This window comes from Halichoerus grypus, chromosome 9 (genome assembly GCF_964656455.1).
Source record: "Halichoerus grypus chromosome 9, mHalGry1.hap1.1, whole genome shotgun sequence".
In the NCBI taxonomy this organism is placed as follows: Eukaryota; Metazoa; Chordata; class Mammalia; order Carnivora; family Phocidae; genus Halichoerus; species Halichoerus grypus.
Window position 1 is genome coordinate 2,359,829 of NC_135720.1, and position 19,714 is coordinate 2,379,542.

Sequence of the window (19,714 nt, forward strand, 5' to 3'; positions counted from 1 at the left end):
TGCTCTTAGTACTCCTTTTCTACAGTGAGAATCTTGGCATTTCGTAAGGAATCATTAAGACAAAGTATTGTTGTGATGTCTGCGAAGCGCTGTGTACGATGGGGTGTCCCACCCCTGGATGAAGGTTAAAGTACAGGACTTCCCAAGCAACCCTAGGATTTGATCCAACAATCCCAACTCTCTTGGCCCAACTCCCAGGCCTCAGCAATAAATGCATACTGTGTTACTTGCTTAGAGTAATTAATAAGGGCAAGATTTAAAAAATCTATAATGTAGGGATGTATGTCACAATATATCATAAAAAACTTCCTGAAAATTGGAGATATATCTGAAAGAAAATGCTAAATGTAGAAATAACAAAGTTAAAAAGCACCTAATAAAGAGAAATGTGGTCAGAAATCTAGAGAGTCCCTCCAATTTGCTAAAATGAGCCCAAGTCCACAGGCAGCCAAGGCAATAAAAACAACCACAGATTATATAATCATCATTATTGGATGAAAGGAGCCTTGTCAGTGTTTTCAAAGAGAATCATTTTCTGGGTCCTAAAACATAAAGGGATGTTCAGCAAAGAATGCGGGCAAGCACAGTCCAACAGAAGTCCGTGTGTGTTTTAGGGCAGTTTGACATCCGGGACCCCTGACAGAGGCAGAGGGCGTGCAGTGGGAATGGGGTCCTGTGAACAGGTGGGGTGAGGAGGGCTAGGAGGCCAGGGAGGGGGGCTGCACTCAGTGAGGGCCTGGTCACTCTCTGCTTTACCCTGCAGGAGACTAGAAGCTTCTACTCCAGAGCTGGGGCCAAGGGCCTTCGGAGGTCCAGCCCTAACCCTAACCCTAACCCTAACCCTAACCCTAACCCTAACCCTAACCCTAACTCTGGCTGGTGAGGGTCTGCTCCAGCCTGGGCTTCCTATTCAGGGCATGACACCGGCCAGAGAGAAGACACATGGTACCATCAGATGAGAGCTGAGCGAGTATAAGGTATTTGACACCCACTTCCAGCTTCACGTCCAAATCAAAGCCAGAGATTCTTCTTCCTCCTGAGACCCTTTCCAGGCTCACTTCCGTGCACCTCCACTGGCCCAACTCCAGACTTCTCCCAGAAGCCCCTCCCTCCCCGGGCCACATGACCTGTGTCCCCCGCTCCTGCAGGCAGGTGGGCATCCCAATGTCCGGCCCATCCAGTGACCACCCTGCTGCTCTGGTCCCCCTCCCATGAAGAGCTACCCACAGGCATCAGGCCCACTGCTGGAGGCTCTTCCTGGACGCCTCTGCACCCCAGTTGTCACCCCCCATCAGTCACCAGCCCTGTTTGGGTCACCTGCTATTTGGGAATCTTCCAAGCCCCGTCTCTCCCTGTGGCCTTGTTGGCAGGTGACCCGACCGACCCTCAGAGTGTAAGGGTGACACACGGCTGTCCCTCCCCATCCACCAGCAATGACTGTTCTCTTTCAGGATGAAGTCCCAACGCCCTCACCTGGCGTACAGGGCTCCCCATAGCTTGTCCCACCTCACCCTGGCCCCCCACCCCTGTCCTTTCCCCAAAGAGCAACATAAATGTCTCTCGCATCTCTGCGACGTCGCAGTTATCGCTAGCTTTACGAAAATTCCTGTCCTCCTCCTCTGTCTGGCTAACGGAGTGCTCAGAATTCAGCTGAGAGGTCCCTTCTTCGGGGAGATCCTATAAAACGGCCCTGCTCCCTGCAGGCAGCAGCCTGCCTGCCTCGGGTGCCCTCTCAACGCGTTCCCAGCGCCTTCTGTCCTCTCTTCCATGCTGGCACCTAAGACGACCTGTCCCCTCCCTGCGTGAGGGCGGGACGGTGGGCTGATGACACAGCTGGAGGGTATCTGAGTCTGGCAATCAGGCCCTTTGCCTCGCTCCCTTCCCTGTTTGTTCTTCCCTCCCGCACGCGCGGGATGAGAACGCACTGCCCGGTGAGCGCCAGAGACCCCAGTGTGTGGAACCCCAGGTCCTCCACCTTCTGACCCCACCGCGGGGCTCCACCTTCCCGGGCAGGAGCAGGGGACCACGGCGGCCACACAGTGCCCCCTGGCGGGCAGGGGAGGCCACCGCCGCCTTCCCAGCCGTGTGGGCAGAGAAGGGCCTGTCATCCCGTCCCTGGAGGGTGACCCCTGCTCACCTGTTTCGCCTGGCCCTCCGAGCCCGCTCCGACCCCTCTCTGGAGTGCTACCCGCCTTCCCGTGGATGGTGCCTTGCTGGTTACTTCTCTCACAGAGAACCGAAACCTGACTCCGTGTGATGCCCCTTCGCCTGCCACCACCCCCCCCGCCCCCGACTTCCTTACAGAAACACAGCAAAACAGCAGGAAGCTTCCCTGCCAGGCTGCTCCGGAAGGTACAGCGCTTTAGCTAGGAATTCAAACCGTGGAGCAGAGCTGCCTCTGCGTGTCCCCCAGATGTTTTCCTGAAGTCTGAGGCATTCGTATTACAGAGGGGCTCTTTCCTTCCAGCCTCCGGCCGCGGGGGGCACGAGCTTCTTCCGCTCCAGCCATCACCACCCTGCAGGGGCTCAGAGACCCAGCGGAGACCCACATGGGTTCCCGGGGACAAGCTGCAGGGGCGCTGGGACCTGTCCACACCCGCAGCAAGCCGCAGAGCCCATTGACGAAATTCTGAGGCCAATGTGAATGGGATGCCCTTAAATAAAAGCGGATCTGCGATCACTATAGGGCCACGGATCTCATTCTATGAGAACCTCCGCTAGCACCAGCCAAATGCTCCCCATTGCTCTGTCCCTCTGCCCCTCGCTGACCTCCTGCCTGGCGTCCCCGCCACCTCCACTCCACACGCTTCTAGAGATGACAACCCTGATTTGTGCTGTCCCAGCAAATTCTGCGCGAGACTTCACCTGATCTGTGCAGCCTCCATTCTTGACTCCAACAAGCCCCAAGCAGGCCCAGTTTGCCCGGAACAACTCTTGCCACACGAGGAAATTGTCCAGTAAGCAAACGAGAAGGTGTTCACTCATGCACTCAGCAAGTGCTTGCTAAGTGCCCGAAGTTGCTCTGCGCATGCTCCCTACAGCAGGGGGCCTGACAGCAAGCCTCCGTTCTCAAGAAATTTGCTCTAAGCCGAGAACGTACAATAGGTCATTGGGTGAAAGTCTGTCTGAGGAGCAGGGCAGTAGGACGGGCGTCAGGAGTGATGCTGGTGCAGCCGTGGAGGGAAGTCGCTCCTCTGTGTCGGTGGAAGGGTCCCGCTTCTCTGACAGGTGCTATGAGGAGGGAAACCGCGGGTGCCCAGCGGAACGCAGCCCAGGTAAGCACGGGGAGCCGCCAACAGCCCGCCGCAGCCCGGGGGCCAGACGGGTGTGTGGGGAGGAAAGGCCAGACTCAAGGCCAGAAAGCAGAGCAGATCATGGAGGGCCTATGGGCCAGGTAAGACTCTGGGCTTTATTCTGAGCCATAAAGCACACAAAACTAAATGTGAGTGGCTACAACAGTGGGAATTGATTCTTTCCCAGTCTACAGGCTGGGAGTCCAAAATCAAGGTGTGGGCACGGTCGTTCTCCCCCCAAAAGCCTGTACAGGAACATCCTTCCTGCTCTTCCGGTTCCTGGTGTTGCCTGCGGTCCTGGATGTCCCATGGCCCGTGGATGCATCACGTGGCGGGCTTCCATGAGTCTGTGTTGTCTGTGTCTGTCTGTCTTTGCGTCTTTTCTCCTTTCTGATGAGGACCCCATGCATACTGAGTGAGAGCCCACCCTATCCAGCCTGACCTTGTCTCAACTACCCCTGAAATGACCTCAGAATGTTCTGGGAAGGACATGAATTTCCAGGGGACCTATGCACCCCAGTACAGAACCCACAAGAGACAGGAGTGACATGATATGTCTTAGTTTTCAAAGGCTCCCTCTGGCTGCTGCAAAGACGACTAGTCAGCACAGGAGTAAGACAGAGACTTACAAGCCATTGAACTGAGAAGCTGTTGAATCGTTCGAGCAAGAAAGGACTGTGGCTGGTACCAGGGCGGACCCAGGGGCAGGGAGTGGAAAGGGTGTGAAGGGCTCAGACTGAGGACGGGCTTGCAAGGCAGAGTCTAGGAGACGTGCTGAGGCAGAGGAGCTGAGCCACAGAAAACTCCAGAAGTTTGGAAGAGTCAAGTGGCCACTTTCCTAGACTGGGGAGGTTGGCAGAGGAGCGGGTTCATGGGACAGCAATCAGGAGCCTGGGGTGGAGTGTGTGAGACGTCGGAGGCTGGAATCTGTAGGGAGGGAGAGAAACGGGGACGTCAGCACCATAGAGAGTATGTCAAGGTCATGGCGTGGAAGGACACCAACCTGTGGGTGGGCCTGGCGAAAGCAAAGCCCTGGGGTCTGAATCCCTGCACCTTCCAGTCTTACGGGTCAGGGCGACCAGGAGGAGCCTGGAAGAAAGTGACCAGTGGGACAAAGGAGCACCCCGAGAGAGTGACACGGCAGAGCCCAGTTAGTGACCGTGTCCCAGAGACGGGTCGGCTCTGGTGTCGGCCGCTGGGGTGTGTGGTCAGAGGACGGTGGGGAACGGATCCCCGATTTGGCACAATGAGGTCCCCTGTGTCTGTGGCCAGAGCAGCTCAGTGGTGTCTTGGGGATGAAGACCTGGGCCAAGTATCTCAAAAGAGGAGAGAAGTGGATTCAGGGAGGATTTCCAGCCCTTCGCGGAGGGTTTCTCTGGAAAAGAGGCAGTGGCTGGAGCCTGAGGTGCGGGTCAAGGACCATTATGCAGCTGAAATGTTGGGCATTAAGATTATTCTAGTTCAGATTCCTTACATGATCATGATGAGAGAAGCAAGAACAGTCAGTAAGATTAATGTCACAGAGATAGTTAGTTGAAGAATTGGGACAGAACTTGATTTCTTAACTCCTGGTCATTTTTCTACTAAAAGGGTAGCTGATGAGAGTAACTCCAGATGCTATTCTTCAACTGAGATATATGCGCTTAATTTTTTGGAGCTTTCTATTGAATTGTAAAATAAAGACAGGAAATGTATAATTGTACAAGTACAGCTTGATAAAATTTCACAAACTGAATACATCCATATAACCAACCCCCAGACCAGGAAACAAAACACCTGTGTGGAGCCCCATGGGGACCCAGTCTATGGCTTCCTCTAAGGGCAACAACTTCCAAAACCATAGATTTTTTTGTTGTTCTTAATTATTTGTACTTCTCTCTTGATTATGCTTTTATTGTAAAAGTATTATGTTTATAAATGTCCTTCAAGAAGTACTGAAGTGATCCTGGTAATAAATAAAAATCCATTCTCAATAAACATTCACCCTCCTTCCAGTGAACCAGGTGCTATGCTTGGTGTAGTTTTCAGTGAATCTTAACTGGAAAGTGTCAAGGGCTTGGTCACTGGTTGGAAAGATCTTCAGGGGCAGAAAAGATTTCCAAGTTCCTGTAGATTGTGCTGTTTTTCACATCGCTCTCCCTTGGGCTCAGCAGATGGTAGAGGGGATTCTTTTTCTATCGACCACCTGGGGTATGAGTTTTGGCGCTCATTTGGTGGGTAGGACCGAGGTATTTAAAAAAAGGAAAATTCGACCTATTGGTTCAGTGTTTCCTTGGACTCCACCAAAGTTCTAGATTTAAACATCATAATGAGCCCAACTTCCTCTGGATCCTACCAGAGGAGTTAAGTGTGTCCTGGACAAGGAGCATTCGCACTTGAAGGTGAGATTACATGGACACTCATGAGGCCCCAGAGCCATGGATCACCAACCCCAAAGCTGTTGGCTCCAGCCTGGAGTAGAGGAGTAAGTGGTTCTGGAGAGGCGCGGCCGAGCGCGTGAGTGCCCCTCTGGCTCCATCATCGGAGCCCAAGCTCCAGGGTCTGTGTGGTTGAACACTAGGAGGCGCCCAGCCTTCCCTAAGCCTCTCCGTGTCTGAGGGGGACGGGACCCACAGGGAACATGAGCCAAGGGAGAACTGAGCCCACTGAGACATTCAGAGGAACCACCCAGTGGAAGAATGTGGGAAAGAATGCTCATTTTGGATGAAGCCAACACGTTCCATCTGGGAAGCGTGCCCTTAGAATGTCCTTGGATCTTGACAGCCTGCCCCCCTTTCTCAGAGTTACCGGCAGTCTTGGAAGCTCATGTGAACATCTCGAATTGAAGGGGAAAATTTTAAACTACTGAACAGATTTAGAATGTGTAGATCTCTAAACTACATGATTTTGGCCCAGATGCTCTTACTTGTGTCTGGATGCCAACCCTGTCTCTGTGCATCTCTCAAAACCATGGCCAAACCCCCCGTCATCTGATGCTCGTGAAGACAGCTGGGGGAAGGACTCCGTTACTCTGTTCTTACGTTATTTGCCGGCACATATGGTTGCAGGTAACAGTAGGTAATTAACTACGAATGAACATGTCAAGCCAGAAAGTAAAAATGCCTTGTAGGCTACAGACGATGAATTACTTTTATTCTTGGTTTGCTAATTAGGAAATCTGCAGCGTTTCCCTTCGCCTGACACGTCTCTGGCTGTTCTGTTGTGCAGTTTCTTATATCACGTAAAGGAATTTATTGGTCCTGCAAGGGTGTAACAGTGTCTGTAATTAAATACTTGGCATCGAAACATCAAACATTAATCAACAGAGTAATAAGACGCCGGAGCCTGAGTGAGCCGAGTACAAAGATCCTATGGCGAGGTACCTCGCCTTGAAATGCTGGGCGGATCTTCTTTGGTGTCCTCCCAAAGTCCACAGGTGTGGTGCACAGGCCCCGGGGGACAGAACGAGGGCGTGGGGGAAGGGCACAGCCTCGCAGGAAGGATGGTGCCGACTGGGGGCTCAGGTATAAACGTGGCTTAAAGAAACAAAGATTCATTTTGCAAACTCAACTGTTTTTATGTGGAAATGATCTGTTTTGAGATCCCACCAGGGAAAAGCACAAGAAGATCCCAGGTAGCCCCACAGAGGAGCTCACCCGCCTCTTCTTGTTCGTCTGTCCTACGCCCTGAGCCCCTCTGCGAACTCTGGTCTGCAGCTGACAGGGGCCAGGGAGCCTGGGCTGAATGTAGTCCCCACAGAAGGAAGAAGATCCTCGGGAAGAAGATGGAGGAGATGCAAATGAAGCCTGGGTCCATATCCGAAGGGCTTCTGAAGCCCTCAGCCCCTGCCCCTGAGATGATGTGTGCCCCCCTTTGTGAGGAGAGCAGGTTTGCATCACTGAGTGACCAGCATGGGTCCTTCCAGTTCTGCCCCTTCAACTGGGCTCTGCAGCGGCTAAAGGCGGACCACAGACCCCCTTGGAGTCATTCACCCCAAGCCGGGCTCAGGGACAAGTGCATGCAAGTCACACCCAGCACTGGAGGGGGCCCCAGTGTGTGCCTCCATCCCAGGACCTACTCCTCCCAGAGAGCTCAGGGGGCCGGGGCTGCCGGGAACGGCCAGTGTGCGTTCTGAGCAGCGGGGCCCCTGTGCTCCGGACTTCGTATGACTCAGGAGGAAAAGCCCTCCGTCCCTAGCTGGGCTGCATTGCTTCAACAGTCCAGCAAATACACAGAGTGCCTACTGTGTGTGGATCTGCAGCAAGAGGACAGACAGGGTAAGCACATTCTGTGACAGGTGGGCGGAGGAGGGAACTCAGCGGCACCCCACGGTGAGAGGGGCGGTCAAGCTGAACATCCCAAGCAGCCTGTTTTCCAAGAGCTGACGGATGCCACGGCTTCAGGGCAGAGCAGGACGCTGCCTGGTCCTGCAGCGTAGGGGGGAATGGTTTTCCCTAAGGTGAGTGTGAAGGGCGTGGGCCCCAGAGGAGGGGGCTGAGGGGGGGCATGAAGTAGGGATGCACGGAGGCCGCAACGAGGGCCTGGTGCCGGACACCGGGCTCACGGCCCTCACGTGCCGAGCTGGAAGTCGGGCCGGGAGGTGTGTTCCACTGAACAGAGGCTGAGGACTCATGGGAACGCCTTGAATGCCACGCTAAGAAGTGTGGCCTTCAGACGTAGACAGGACATTTTGAACGCTTTCCAGTAGGCAAAACAAAAAAACAAAAAACCAGCACCTTCTTATATGCAGTTTGCAAAGGGGCAAATTCAGCTCCGCAAGTCCTGGGAAGATGGACATTCTCACTTTAAGTCAGTTCTGTTCCATTGGTGCTTCCTGCAGACGGATGTGCGGCTCAGGGGTCTGGGGTAAGGCGTTATCGGATGTGGCCTTTTCCCTCGGGGAACTGATGGCTTTAGCAATAAAACAGAACCTATCATCAATGCAAAAAATAGTGCATGGGCACTGATTTAGAATAATTAAAAATTGTTCTGAGTTTAAGTTAATAACAACGCATTTCCAAAAAAAAAAAAAAATGGTTGCAGGGGACGGTCCCTCCTCCAGCACCTGGCTTCGCCCCTGCAACTACACAGGAGCCCACAGCCACTGCCTGTCCCTAGCTAATAGGAACAGAGTGCTTTGCACGTGTGAACAGCACATGAGCGGTGTGACGTGTCCCCTGTGTGCGCAGCAGGACGGCGCGTGTTCTTATATATCTGCGGTAGGGCTGAAGGCAAGACTGCACAGCAAAACAAGTTAACGAAACCATGTTTCCACATGGGACACGTGAACATCGAGGCTGCATGTAGCAAATCCCCAGGAATTCCAATGAAGGCAGGGCAGGTGCTTTTGAAATTAATGGTTGAGGTTCTGAAAGCAGAGACCTTTTTATAGAAATACGTGTGGTTTTATTCCTTTCATCTGTACATGTACGATGTAAACAGAACCACTGAGGAAGCCATGGACTGAGGTTCTTTAAGAAACGGGTTCTCTGCATGGGTAGAATCTGTGTTTGCTCTTGCAGCGTCTGGTTTCAGGGTCATCCAAGGAGGATCCCTCTCCTTGACCCCCAAATATTTCCCGTCTCAGTCCAATGACAACAGACATTCGTGGCACTCGGTCGCGTGGTTTAACACTAGCTGGAAACCAGTTCACACAGAAGTGGCCTGGGGTTGTTCGTCCCACAGGAGTGGATGAGCTGAAAAGGAGGTGTGCATAGAGAGAATGGGCGCCCGGGTGCCCGATTCTCTCTAGGGGTCCCAGGCTGGAAAGGAGAGAGTGTGAGAGCTAGCGGTCCTCGGGGCTGGGACGCTGGGAGCTAGCCCCTCCCAGAGAATTCCCACTCAGGAATCAGTCTTCCAGGAGAAGCAGTGGGCCCACAGCGATGGCAACAGGGCCCCGCATGCCCAGGGGGTGTCCTCACGGCGAGGAAAAGAGTGAGCCGGGACAGAGCATGACCGGGGCTGACCAGGCTCTAAGAGATCATCAAGCCCCGTGATTATAGTAACGACCCAAACAGACGTTTGGGTGCAGCTTCTCAGCATCAGGCTACAGCTGTTCCAAAGCTGAGTATGACATCGGCCGAGTCCCAGCCAAGGAAGACACGAGAGCGTGGCCTGCCCTGAGACGTGGGTCTCCGGCTGTGCGTCCCCCAGCTTCTCTGGGCCTTTACTTGCTCCTGCTTCACACACGGTGTCAGACGGTCGTTCTGTCCCAGGTGTGGTGTGTTCTCCACCCAGACGAGGCCTTTGAGCCGGGAATGTTCCGGCAACATTCCCAGTCACAGCCCGTCCCTCTCCTGACGGAGGTGAAAGCACATGGACTTTGTCCTGCGGGCCAGAGTACGCCGCTCCCTTCGGGGAGCAGCTCAGTGCGTTCTGGTCTCCTTCTGGAAGTTTTTACGTGGAGGCTGACCTTAGCTTGGAATGCCTCACGGGGACTCTTCATCCTTCAAGCCTCATTGGCGGACGGGCTGTTTCCAGTGTCTTCAGGTCTGTGGCCGTGCACCTGCCACGTGCATCCCACGGAGAGAGCACGTGGAAATGCAGGTGGGAGATCACGACTCTATCTCATGGCAGTGTATAGATAATAATTTCTTTGCAGTGCACTGGTGGAGAGTACATATTATTAGTAATTATTATTACTTGGACACATTTCTGGGCCAATCGTGATACATCTGCGTGACTGCCCAGGGAGGCTGAGAACTGTATTCCAAATAAAGTGTTTTCAAGCTGGAAGAGAATGTTTAACGGCCTCTTTTCAGGATAAAGTCTGTGGTCCCTGAGAGCTCTTCCAACGGGAGCCCCAGCTACATTCCGGTTTAGAACCATAGCCGTTAGGTTGACCAGGACCTCCACTTCCGTCCTGGGTGAACGGCACATATTTTAAAATAATTAACATGTCATATTCTATTTTCATGTTACGCATGTGTGTTTGCATATGATACTTACATGGCATAACACATTACTTTGCCTTTTAAATCTTAGTACAGCCCAAGTTAATATTTTAATTGTTTATTATAGACATCAATTAATATAAATTGATGCCTTTGCAAAATAGCCAGGGCTCTCTGCTTGTGCAAATAAAATACCCAGCACTGCCTTAATTATAGAAGTTATTTTATCTTTAATTAATTTCCTTGCAATAGCGGTCATTTCAATTTTCCTCCAGTACAGCTTACGTGTCACAGTCTTACAAGTCCAAACACCCAAATAAACATATAGTTACGGATTTAAGCACTTGGAGAAAAGGTGGAAAGGTCTAGTGCTTATTTGGTACAATGTCAGGTTTGGTGATGTCTATTTTAATTGGGAATAGAATTTTCCACTGAATTTTGGGTTCAAGACTGAGAAGCTTAAATTAGCCATAAACCTCTTGGCTTCTGACCTAGATAAATGAGATGTTATAATGTTATAAAAAAGGAGAGGAAATCTTGGGCAGAAGTGAGCAATGGAGTAGGAATCCTATGTCTACCTGTATTCAGTGTTACTTACCTGCGGCTGAAATGAAGGAAAAATGTATGACATCTTGTATTCCTCTAATGTACAGGAAAAAATGTAACCCCCATGTTCTCCCCTGCCCCAACCCCGCACTGGTCTGCTGGTTCATTCATTTATTCCACCAACGGGGCACCCAATGCGGGAACAGGGATTAAAAAGCAGCCCTGAGGTTTAACTCCTGTTTCAGTGGGTGAGGCGGACGGATGGCCACGTCAGTGGGTGTAAAGGAGGAAGTGCTCATTTTAAGGGGCACCAACGCTGGCCTGCAGCCCCTGGAGAGGGGAGACTCCCCCTGGTGACCCCGCACCCCCACCTCCCCTTCGGAGCGCAGACACGCAGACCCCACGCTCACCGGACCGGCCGGGCCGCCGGCAGCCCCAGCAGGCCTGCTGCAGGTCCCCGGAGCGCGGGGGCGCGGACCCCGTCCCAGCCGCATCCTGCCGGCCTCCCAGTCCAGCCGGCTGCTCCTCGGGGTAAACAAGCGTTCTTCTCGTGGCCAGCACAGAGAGGGTCAGACTCGGACAGTACTAGACACAAAGCCTCCTTCCCTCACGGCTGGAGAGGCACCTGATGCTGCTTCGAGGCGGCCCGCACACCTGACCCCGCCCGCGACTGGGCCCCACCGCCGGGGGCCCCGCCACTCTTGGCTCTCCGAAGGTCGTGCACCCCAGTGGTGCTCATGGGTGTTTCTTGCTCCTCTGCAGGGCCCCCCGGCTTCCGTCCAGAACCCCCAGGCCCGGACCCTCTGGGGCCACTTGCTCCTTCTCCTAAAAAGGTCACGTGGTATTTAATCATACAAAACATATGAAGGACAGGGACACCAGCAGCCACCACCCCGCTGACACGGACAACCTTGGTGTGGGTCACCCCGTGCAGGGGGCACGTCTAACCCTCTGCTGGGCTTTGATGCTCCTCCCCCTCTTCCTGCCTCCCCTCCTCCCCCTCCTCCTCCCTCACTTCCCCCTTCACCTCCCCATCTGCTCCCCCCTCTGCTCCCCCCTCTGATCCTCCCTCACTTCTCCCTTCACCTCCCCACTCTACTCCTCCCTTGTCTGCCCCCCATCCTTCCTCACCTCTCCCTTCACCTCCCCACTCTACTCCTCCCTCTCCCCTCCGTCCCCTCCTCCCTCACATCCCCCTTCACCTCCCCTTCTGCTCCCCACTCTGATCCTCCCTCACCTCTCCCTTCACCTCCCCACTCTACTCCTCCCCCTCCTCCTCCCTCCCCTCTTCCCTCACCTCTCCCTCACCTCCTCCCTCACTTCCCCCTTCACCTCCCTCTCTGCTCCCCCCCCCACTCCTCCCTCACCTCCTCCTTCAGCAGCAGGAGGCCAGCCTTTGGACACCATAACACAGGGGAAAGACACGTGCATTTCACGGGTGCTCCTTCTATGTCCATGGACCACGTGGCCACACCCGGAGCTAGAGCCTACCCGTGGCTGGTCCTGCCATGGCCATGAGTGGTGTTACCTTGTCACCTTCCTCCTTCCTAGAGGATTTCTTTTCCCTCAGCTCAGACCAAGGAAGAAAATGGGTGATTATGAAAATCTCCATGGATAACTTCACTCTTACCCACGAGGAAGACAGTCTGTTCCGCAATGAGACAAGGGTGACTGTCGGCTCGGCTGCCCGCTCCAGAAAGGGGCCAGGCCGTGTGGCGCCAGCATCTGCGAGCACGCCGAAGAGGCTTTGTCCAGTTTCCCCCAGCAGAGGGCCTTTGCCCCACAGGCAAGCAGCGCTGCCACACATAGAGTTACGAGAACATCTTCACTCCCCTTAACACGAGCACTTCCTCCTTTATAGCCACCGGCGGCGAAAGCCGTGTGACTGGGCTGTGCGCCACGTAATGCCGTGTGCGGGCCCCGACGGCGTGCCTTGCCACAGGAAGGGTCCTCGGCTGGCTCCTCCCCACTCGGTCACCACCACCCGTGTCATCTCCCCCATGGTGGCCTCTTCCTGCCGGAGGCTCAGTCCTGACATTCTCCTCCCAGGGAGGGCTCACGAATTGGTCCCCGACCTGTTTGTCATCCCTACACCTACTCCCCCCACCACATGCTTTCCTCAGTCAGACAGAACTATCTGCTGCTGTGAGCGTCTGTAAGTCTGAAAGAGGCAGGATGAAAGAAATGTCAGTAGCTCTCCAGATGAACTCTTATTGAGCAGAGAAAACTCGTAATGATGCATTTGGTTTCTCAACGAAATTTTAACAGGAAGACAGATACTCAGCTGAAAGAGGATCCAGGGCCAATGGCTACATAAGCTGCCCTAGTAAATACCCAAAGCCTCATTAGACCGTGTTCTTTACCTCTCAAGAGGACAACTGACTGGCTTTCTTGGTTCCGTGGTGAGAGGAAACCCAGGTTTGCAGACCGTCCTCAAGAGCCGAATTTCCTGGTCTGTTCTTGTCCACTGACCTGCGGAGCTGGGAGAAGGCCAGGCTCCTATAGCCACTGAGTGCTGACCCCCCATGAAACAAGGCTCTAGCCAGAACACCACACTGTCTCCTCTTGATAGGTTTGTTTCCAAGGCTGGGAGGGTGGGCGGTTCCATTCAATTTGGTTTGTCCTACTCAATATTTCCCACACAGCTTTTGTGAAATGGTAGCTGATAGAACAGAAATTTTAAGAGGGTTTCATGATCAAATAAGCTTGGGAAAGATGGCATATTTCTTGAAGCTAGAAAGAGAAAAAACATTTTCAACCATGTTTCATCCAGCTTCCATGATTATTTTGACTCTGAATCTTCTTCCCCTCCCCCCCGCACACATGAGTGCCCACACACACACTCTCTCTGCTATAATACCTGTTAATGTCATTGAACATAGTTTGAAAACATTGCTGTAAATTGCAAAGATTGAATTTCTTAATCACAGTGCCAGATCTGTAAATTCTGCGTGCTCCTCCTGGTCATAGCAGTAACAGCACCGACAAGGTGCTCGTTCATCTGTTGACGCTGCTTGTTCACAGCTCTTTTGGACACAGTTCTCGAGCCACCGCCCAGCCTGTCAGCAGCCTCGGGATCAGAGGCCAGCCATACTCTGCGGTTGGCTTCAGTCTGAAACAAGGTCGCTGGGAACAAGGTGTCTCCTTCGCTCCTTGACTCTGCCCAATTTCAAACCTGGAGAAGAAGGTGGGTGAGCAAGCTGGACCTCCGTCCCTCCCTCTGTCCTTCCTGACCACTTTCGCTCTGGCCAGACCGACTTCACTGTGAACGCAGTACCAAAGTTTCCTCCCATGGCATCATTCAGAGTCTCCCAAACCGCAGCATTTCCACCGAAATAAGCTCTGTATGCCTCCTTAAATGATAAATTGTGCACCAACATACTAACATTGTCAAAGAAACAAGTCAAAATTGCCTGAACTTGGAATTTTTGATTAGCACGTTGTTCTAGGACTTTGGAATATCAACATCTCCCCCACGAAGCTTTGACTTTGTTACCCTTTCCCCCTAGGTCATAAGGAAACATCATGCCTCACTATCGGTTTTGATTTTCTCAAAAGCTATCTTGTTTTCTTTCTTTGAAATTTCAGAAAGATGCCAAACATGCACTTTCTGGGTATCTTTGCGAACTGCGAGGCACGATCTTCACATCATCTTTGTTTTCACAGAATGTGAAAGTTCTAGAAACTAAGATTTTTCTTAACTATTTTTCTTGCAAGTTACCATGTGTTGGAAGGAACCCAGCCTCTGACCACTGGGGATATGGGGGAGTTACTGGTGGCCATCGCAGGTATCTGATCCAAACTCCTTAAGCTTCTCAGGCCAGTAAGACCCCTGCTAATCATATTAACACCAGCGCTTCATGCTTTTGCATGTCCAAATTCATCTAACTGTAGACAACTTGACATTTGCTTTTTCTAAAGAATGTTCCTGGTTTAGGCCAACAGGATTCACTGCACCTCCAGCCCTAGAGCAGAGTAGCCCTCAAGAGTATTGGTGGTGAACTGCCAACACTTTGAACATGTCTCTAAAAGGGAGAAATAGGCAGGTAATGTCTGGAGAGACAGACTGCACAGGGAGGCCCGGGTCTATTTTTGCAGGGGGAGCAGAGAGGTGGGTATCTGGTGAGACCGTCTGATGTGCGGGAAGGCACAGACCAAACGGCTGGCCATAGGATGTGGAATCTTTTATGGGTAAGCTCCTCTTGAAGGCGATCCCCCCTGCCCACCTGCTAATGCATTTCTGATCATCAATTTTTAGAAAAGAAAACCGTATTTCATGACAGAGGACGAACCTCCGGGGCCCATCCTGAAGCCGCTGGTGTTTCGCGTAGATGACAGCACACCCGAAATGGTGCAGAGTGTCCTGCTGGAGCGTGGGTGGGACAAGTTCGATCAAGGAGAGCAGAACGTGGAAGACTGGAACCTGTATTGGAGGACCTCCTCCTTCCGGATGACCGAGCACGTCAACATCAAGCCGTGGCAACACCTCAACCACCACCCGGGCACCACCAAGCTCACCAGGAAGGACCATCTGGCCAAACACCTGAAGCACATGAAGAAGATGTATGGCACGCCCCTGTACGAGTTCATCCCCCTGACGTTCATCATGCCCAAGGACTACAACAGGTTCGTGGCCGAATATTTTAGGGAGAAGCACGTGCTGGGCGCCAAGCACAGCTACTGGATTTGTAAGCCTGCCGAACTCTCTCGCGGGAGGGGCATCATCATTTTCAGTGACATTAAAGACTTAATCTTTGATGATACATACATAGTACAGAAATACATCTGCAACCCTCTGCTTGTGGGCAGATATAAATGTGACCTCCGCATCTATGTTTGTGTCACCGGCTTTAAGCCTTTGACCATTTATATTTACCAAGAAGGGCTAGTGCGGTTTGCCACAGAGAAGTTTGACCTCAGTAATCTGCAGAACAATTATGCCCATTTGACCAACAGCAGCATCAATAAATCTGGGGTCTCATATGAGAAAATCAAAGAAGTGATTGGTCACGGCTGCAAGTGGACCCTCAGCAGATTCTTCTCCTACCTTCGCAGTTGGGATGTGGATGACCTGCTTTTGTGGCGGAAAATCAACCACATGGTTATTCTCACGGTGCTCGCCATCGCTCCCTCGGTCCCCTTCGCGGCCAACTGCTTTGAGCTCTTTGGGTTTGACATTTTGATTGACGACAACTTGAAACCCTGGCTTCTGGAGGTCAACTTCAGCCCCGCCCTGTCCGTAGATTGTTCGGCAGACGTATCAGTGAAGAGGAAGCTTATCCATGACACTATTGAGCTGATTTACTCGCAGGGTCTAAGAAACGAGAGGACGGAATGTCGTGACGGTGCTAAGGGGAGCCGCAGCGTCTCCCTTGCCAAGCTGGACATGGGTAGACTCAACAAGGCTTGTAGCGCTCTGTCCTGTGAGTCCCTCTTACAGCTCACAGGTAGGACATTTAAGGATGAATCTGCTGTGAAGAAAGCCGTAAAAATATGTCCTGAAAATAAACATGCCTCCCAGCCGAGGGAAATGACGAGTAGGAAGAAGGACCTACTTCTGTCAACAAAAGAACCCCCCCAAACCAAGCCAAAGCTGAAGGGTAGACACTCGACCCATAAGACGCTCATTCCATTCATGTCACTCATTCAATCGTGCGTGGGCAAGACCAGCATCTCCCCGTGCGTCCCCTCGGACAACAGCAAGGTGCCAGATCTCCAAGCAGGGAACTTTGTGCTCATTTTTCCTTTCAATGAAGCTACTTTTGGAGCTTCTAGGAATGGATTAAATGTTCGAAGAATAATCCAAGAGCTCCAGAAACTAATGAATAAGCAACATCCCCACATGGCAGAAAAGGAAGCAAAAAGAAGGTAAAAGAGTCTTGGGGAAACCAGGGATTCCATCGCCAGGGACAGCAACGGCTCAGCCCTTGACCTCTGTATTCAGCACATCGACCACATCACTGGGACCCTTGATGTGGGTGCGTATGTAAATATAACTACTCTGCAAATTTGGACACATTCACGTGGTGATTAAATTATATGATATGAGTGGTTTATTTGCTCTGATTTCTTGGGAGAATGCCACCCAGCCTCTTGCCTGCACTTGGAAATGCTTTATTACAATTATACAGTGCACTTATTTAAACATGAAAAGATTACTAGAACATTTTTAAGGACTCTTATGTGAGAACAACACAAAAAAAGACCAAGGGTTAACTTTTTTGTTTTTTAACACACCATTTTTTTTCAAAATTATTTTTGTCAACTTAATGATTAAACAGTCATCTGGGGTAAAGCCAATTGCTGAAAACCTCCCCCCAAAATACCCAAATGACTCTATCAGTCCTAGGTCCTGGGCCCTAACTCAGACACTGTGCCACATAGCTTCCCACTGGGGACATCCATCAACCATATTCAAAAGGTGGCCCCCTCTGGGTTGGCCCCCTCACTGATAGGTTACCATGCCAGCATGTGACCTCAGAACCTTCCAGATGCAGCCCTGTTACCATTCCTGCCTCATAAGAAAGTATTGACGAGTCCTAAGACACAAAGTCTCCAGCGTTTACTTGAAAACATTATGCTGAGTGAAAAAAAGCCAGACACACGAGGCCACATGTTGCAGGATTCCATGCCGACGTCTGGAGTCAGCAAATCCACAGACACAGAATGAAGATTGGTGTTTGCAGGGTCCAGGGTGGGGGACTGGAGAGCAACTGCAAGTGGGTGGAGGGTTTCCTTTTGGAAGACAAGAATGTTCTGGTGATGGTTGCACATCACCATGAATGAATGTGCCAAATGTCACTAATGGGAAATTTCACGTTATGCTTATTTTCCCACAATGAAGAAGTTAAAGCACAAGTTAAGACAGGCAGGACGAAACATAGACTGGGGACGCAGGGCGCACAGCGGGTGATGCGGCCATAGAAAGAGAACGCAGGAAGTGATTGCTCTCAGTACCGGCGTATGATTACGTACTGCGATTGCACCTGCAGGTGCCCCTCAATGGCTAACGAAATTCTAGTGCTTGATCTGAATGGTTCAGAAAGAAAGGGGGAGAGAAAAAATCCAGCACTCTCAACACGAGGCTGTAATGCCTATTTTGTTCCTTGCCTGGTTTCATGCATAAGTCCATTTATTTGCTCCCAGTCTTGTTCCAGGAAAGATTTAAAGGAGTCGAGTGGGAATGTAAGTGCATCAAGATTGTTCTGATCTTTTATATCAGTTTTCCACTTTATAGTATTTGGCAAATGAAGAAAAGGTTCTTTTCCACAAATGTTGAGGTGCGCTCTAAGACCAAATCATGAGGCTGGCATTGCTGGAAAACCAGAGATTAGCTCTCATTCTCTCCGTGTCTTCAAATACTCACTCCTTCATCATGAGCCAGGTTTTAATGACTCAGCTGGGAGGATGAACGTTGCAGAGAGGAGTGAAGTGTGTGCTATTAAGGATAGATGATTTTATTGGGGCATTTGAAGTTTTACGGCAATAGCCTTGGGCCGTCTGTCAGGAAAAACATGCAAAGTCTGGGCAGTATATCTCTCAAATGGCAAAATGTGGGCCAATTAAACAAAAATCATAGTGGAGTAAGATAAACCTCAAATGCACCAGGAAACTGTGCGTAGAATTTGCACGCAGGTGCACACTTGTGTAAGGGACATGGAGGGAAAACATGAATGCAGTCTTGCTGAGGTAGGAAGGTCAAAACTACAGAGTCCAGAGAATTCTCCGGGAGATGTGGTAGTTCTTCAAAAAAATCCTTGGACTTTCACTTCTGGGAAAGTGGAATAGGCGTACATTTCCTCATACCTTCACTCAGTACAACTGAACACGTTGGCGCGTGCAAATAGACAAGCGTGAGGAGTCACAGAGGGGAGAAAGAAGGCAGTACCACTAGGGACCCCAAGAAAAAATAGGGTGTTGGGTTTCCTGGCTTTGAGGATTTGGGGGTGGGGTTTGCCTCATACTCCAAACTGGGCGCTAAAGTAGCTGCCAATGCAAGGGGACACAAAGACCCAAGACTCGTCTCCGAGCGGAGGACCAGGAGAGGGGCAGCTCAAGGGAAATGTAAGTAAAGGAGCCTGGGACGTGAATGGGGTCACTGACTCTGAGAAATCTCCCAGGGAGCTGGAAGCGCCTTGCAGTTGAAGGGGAAGATTCTTACTTCATTTCCAAACTGCATTCTATCTCCCCTGGACTCAAGGTTGGAAGAAACCAACAGCAGGGGACACAGGAAGTCACGCTGAGAACCTTCTGGAAGGAATGGGGAAGCTAGAAGTGTGCTCACTGACACCGAGGTCACACCGGGCTGGAAAGCAGTGGGGGGAGTGTGGCCCCCACCCCCCAAGCCCGCCCCCCGAGTGGGCGGAGCCTGAGCAGGACGTGGTGGGACAGCCCGGGAAGACAGGTGGCAGGTGCACAGCGGCCGGCCAGCATGAGACAGACCCACCGGCAGGGCTCAGAGCCGTGCCGCCGCCGCCACCTCAGGGGCATGCAGGGGGTCCGGTGGACATGGGCAGAAGGAGGGCAGCCCCCCGCGTGGTCTCTTCCAAACCTGACCCTCGAGACTCTTCCTGTCTGTTGAGCAGACTCCCCATGTCCACCTGCAAATGTGTGCGCTGATGGCACGGCCCCCTGTGGAGGAGGCTCGTCCAGGGCGTCTCCGCTCCTCTGCAGGGTGGACCCGGTCAGGAAGGGACGGTGGGAGGTAAGCCACATCCCCGCATCCTCAGCATCCTGAGATACTGATGTCCCCAAGCAGGCTACCGTCTGAAATCACTGTCCGTTACGGTCTCCCCGAGGGTTAGTTTCCCAGGGACTCTGCAGGGGGACGATGCAGGAGACGGGCTAGCTGAGGGATAAGGGAGGGTTGCTGGCTCGGGCAGGAAGGGACGGGGCCCCTGCGCTCCCTGCTGGACTCTGCCCTCCCCTGGCTCGGCTCACCTCTGAGTTGGCTCAGTCCTCCTACAGCTACATTCTGCTTTCCTGTGTGTCTATTTAGGTTCA

General features: G+C 52.1%; 1 protein-coding gene across 1 annotated transcript; it reads left to right on the plus strand.

Annotated features, from left to right (window-relative positions):
• Nucleotides 1-14,975: 14,975 nt before the first annotated feature.
• TTLL2 (tubulin tyrosine ligase like 2) lies at nucleotides 14,976-16,709 on the plus strand. The gene has a single exon (XM_078054469.1). The coding sequence runs from the start codon at nucleotides 14,988-14,990 to the stop codon at nucleotides 16,581-16,583; it is 1,596 nt and encodes a 531-aa protein (XP_077910595.1). The 5' UTR covers nucleotides 14,976-14,987; the 3' UTR covers nucleotides 16,584-16,709.
• The last annotated feature ends 3,005 nt before the right edge of the window (nucleotides 16,710-19,714 follow it).

Excerpts from the sequence above, each read along its gene's own strand:
- TTLL2 (XM_078054469.1), top strand. The coding sequence starts at position 14,988 with ATGACAGAGGACGAACCTCCGGGGCCCATCCTGAAGCCGCTGGTGTTT.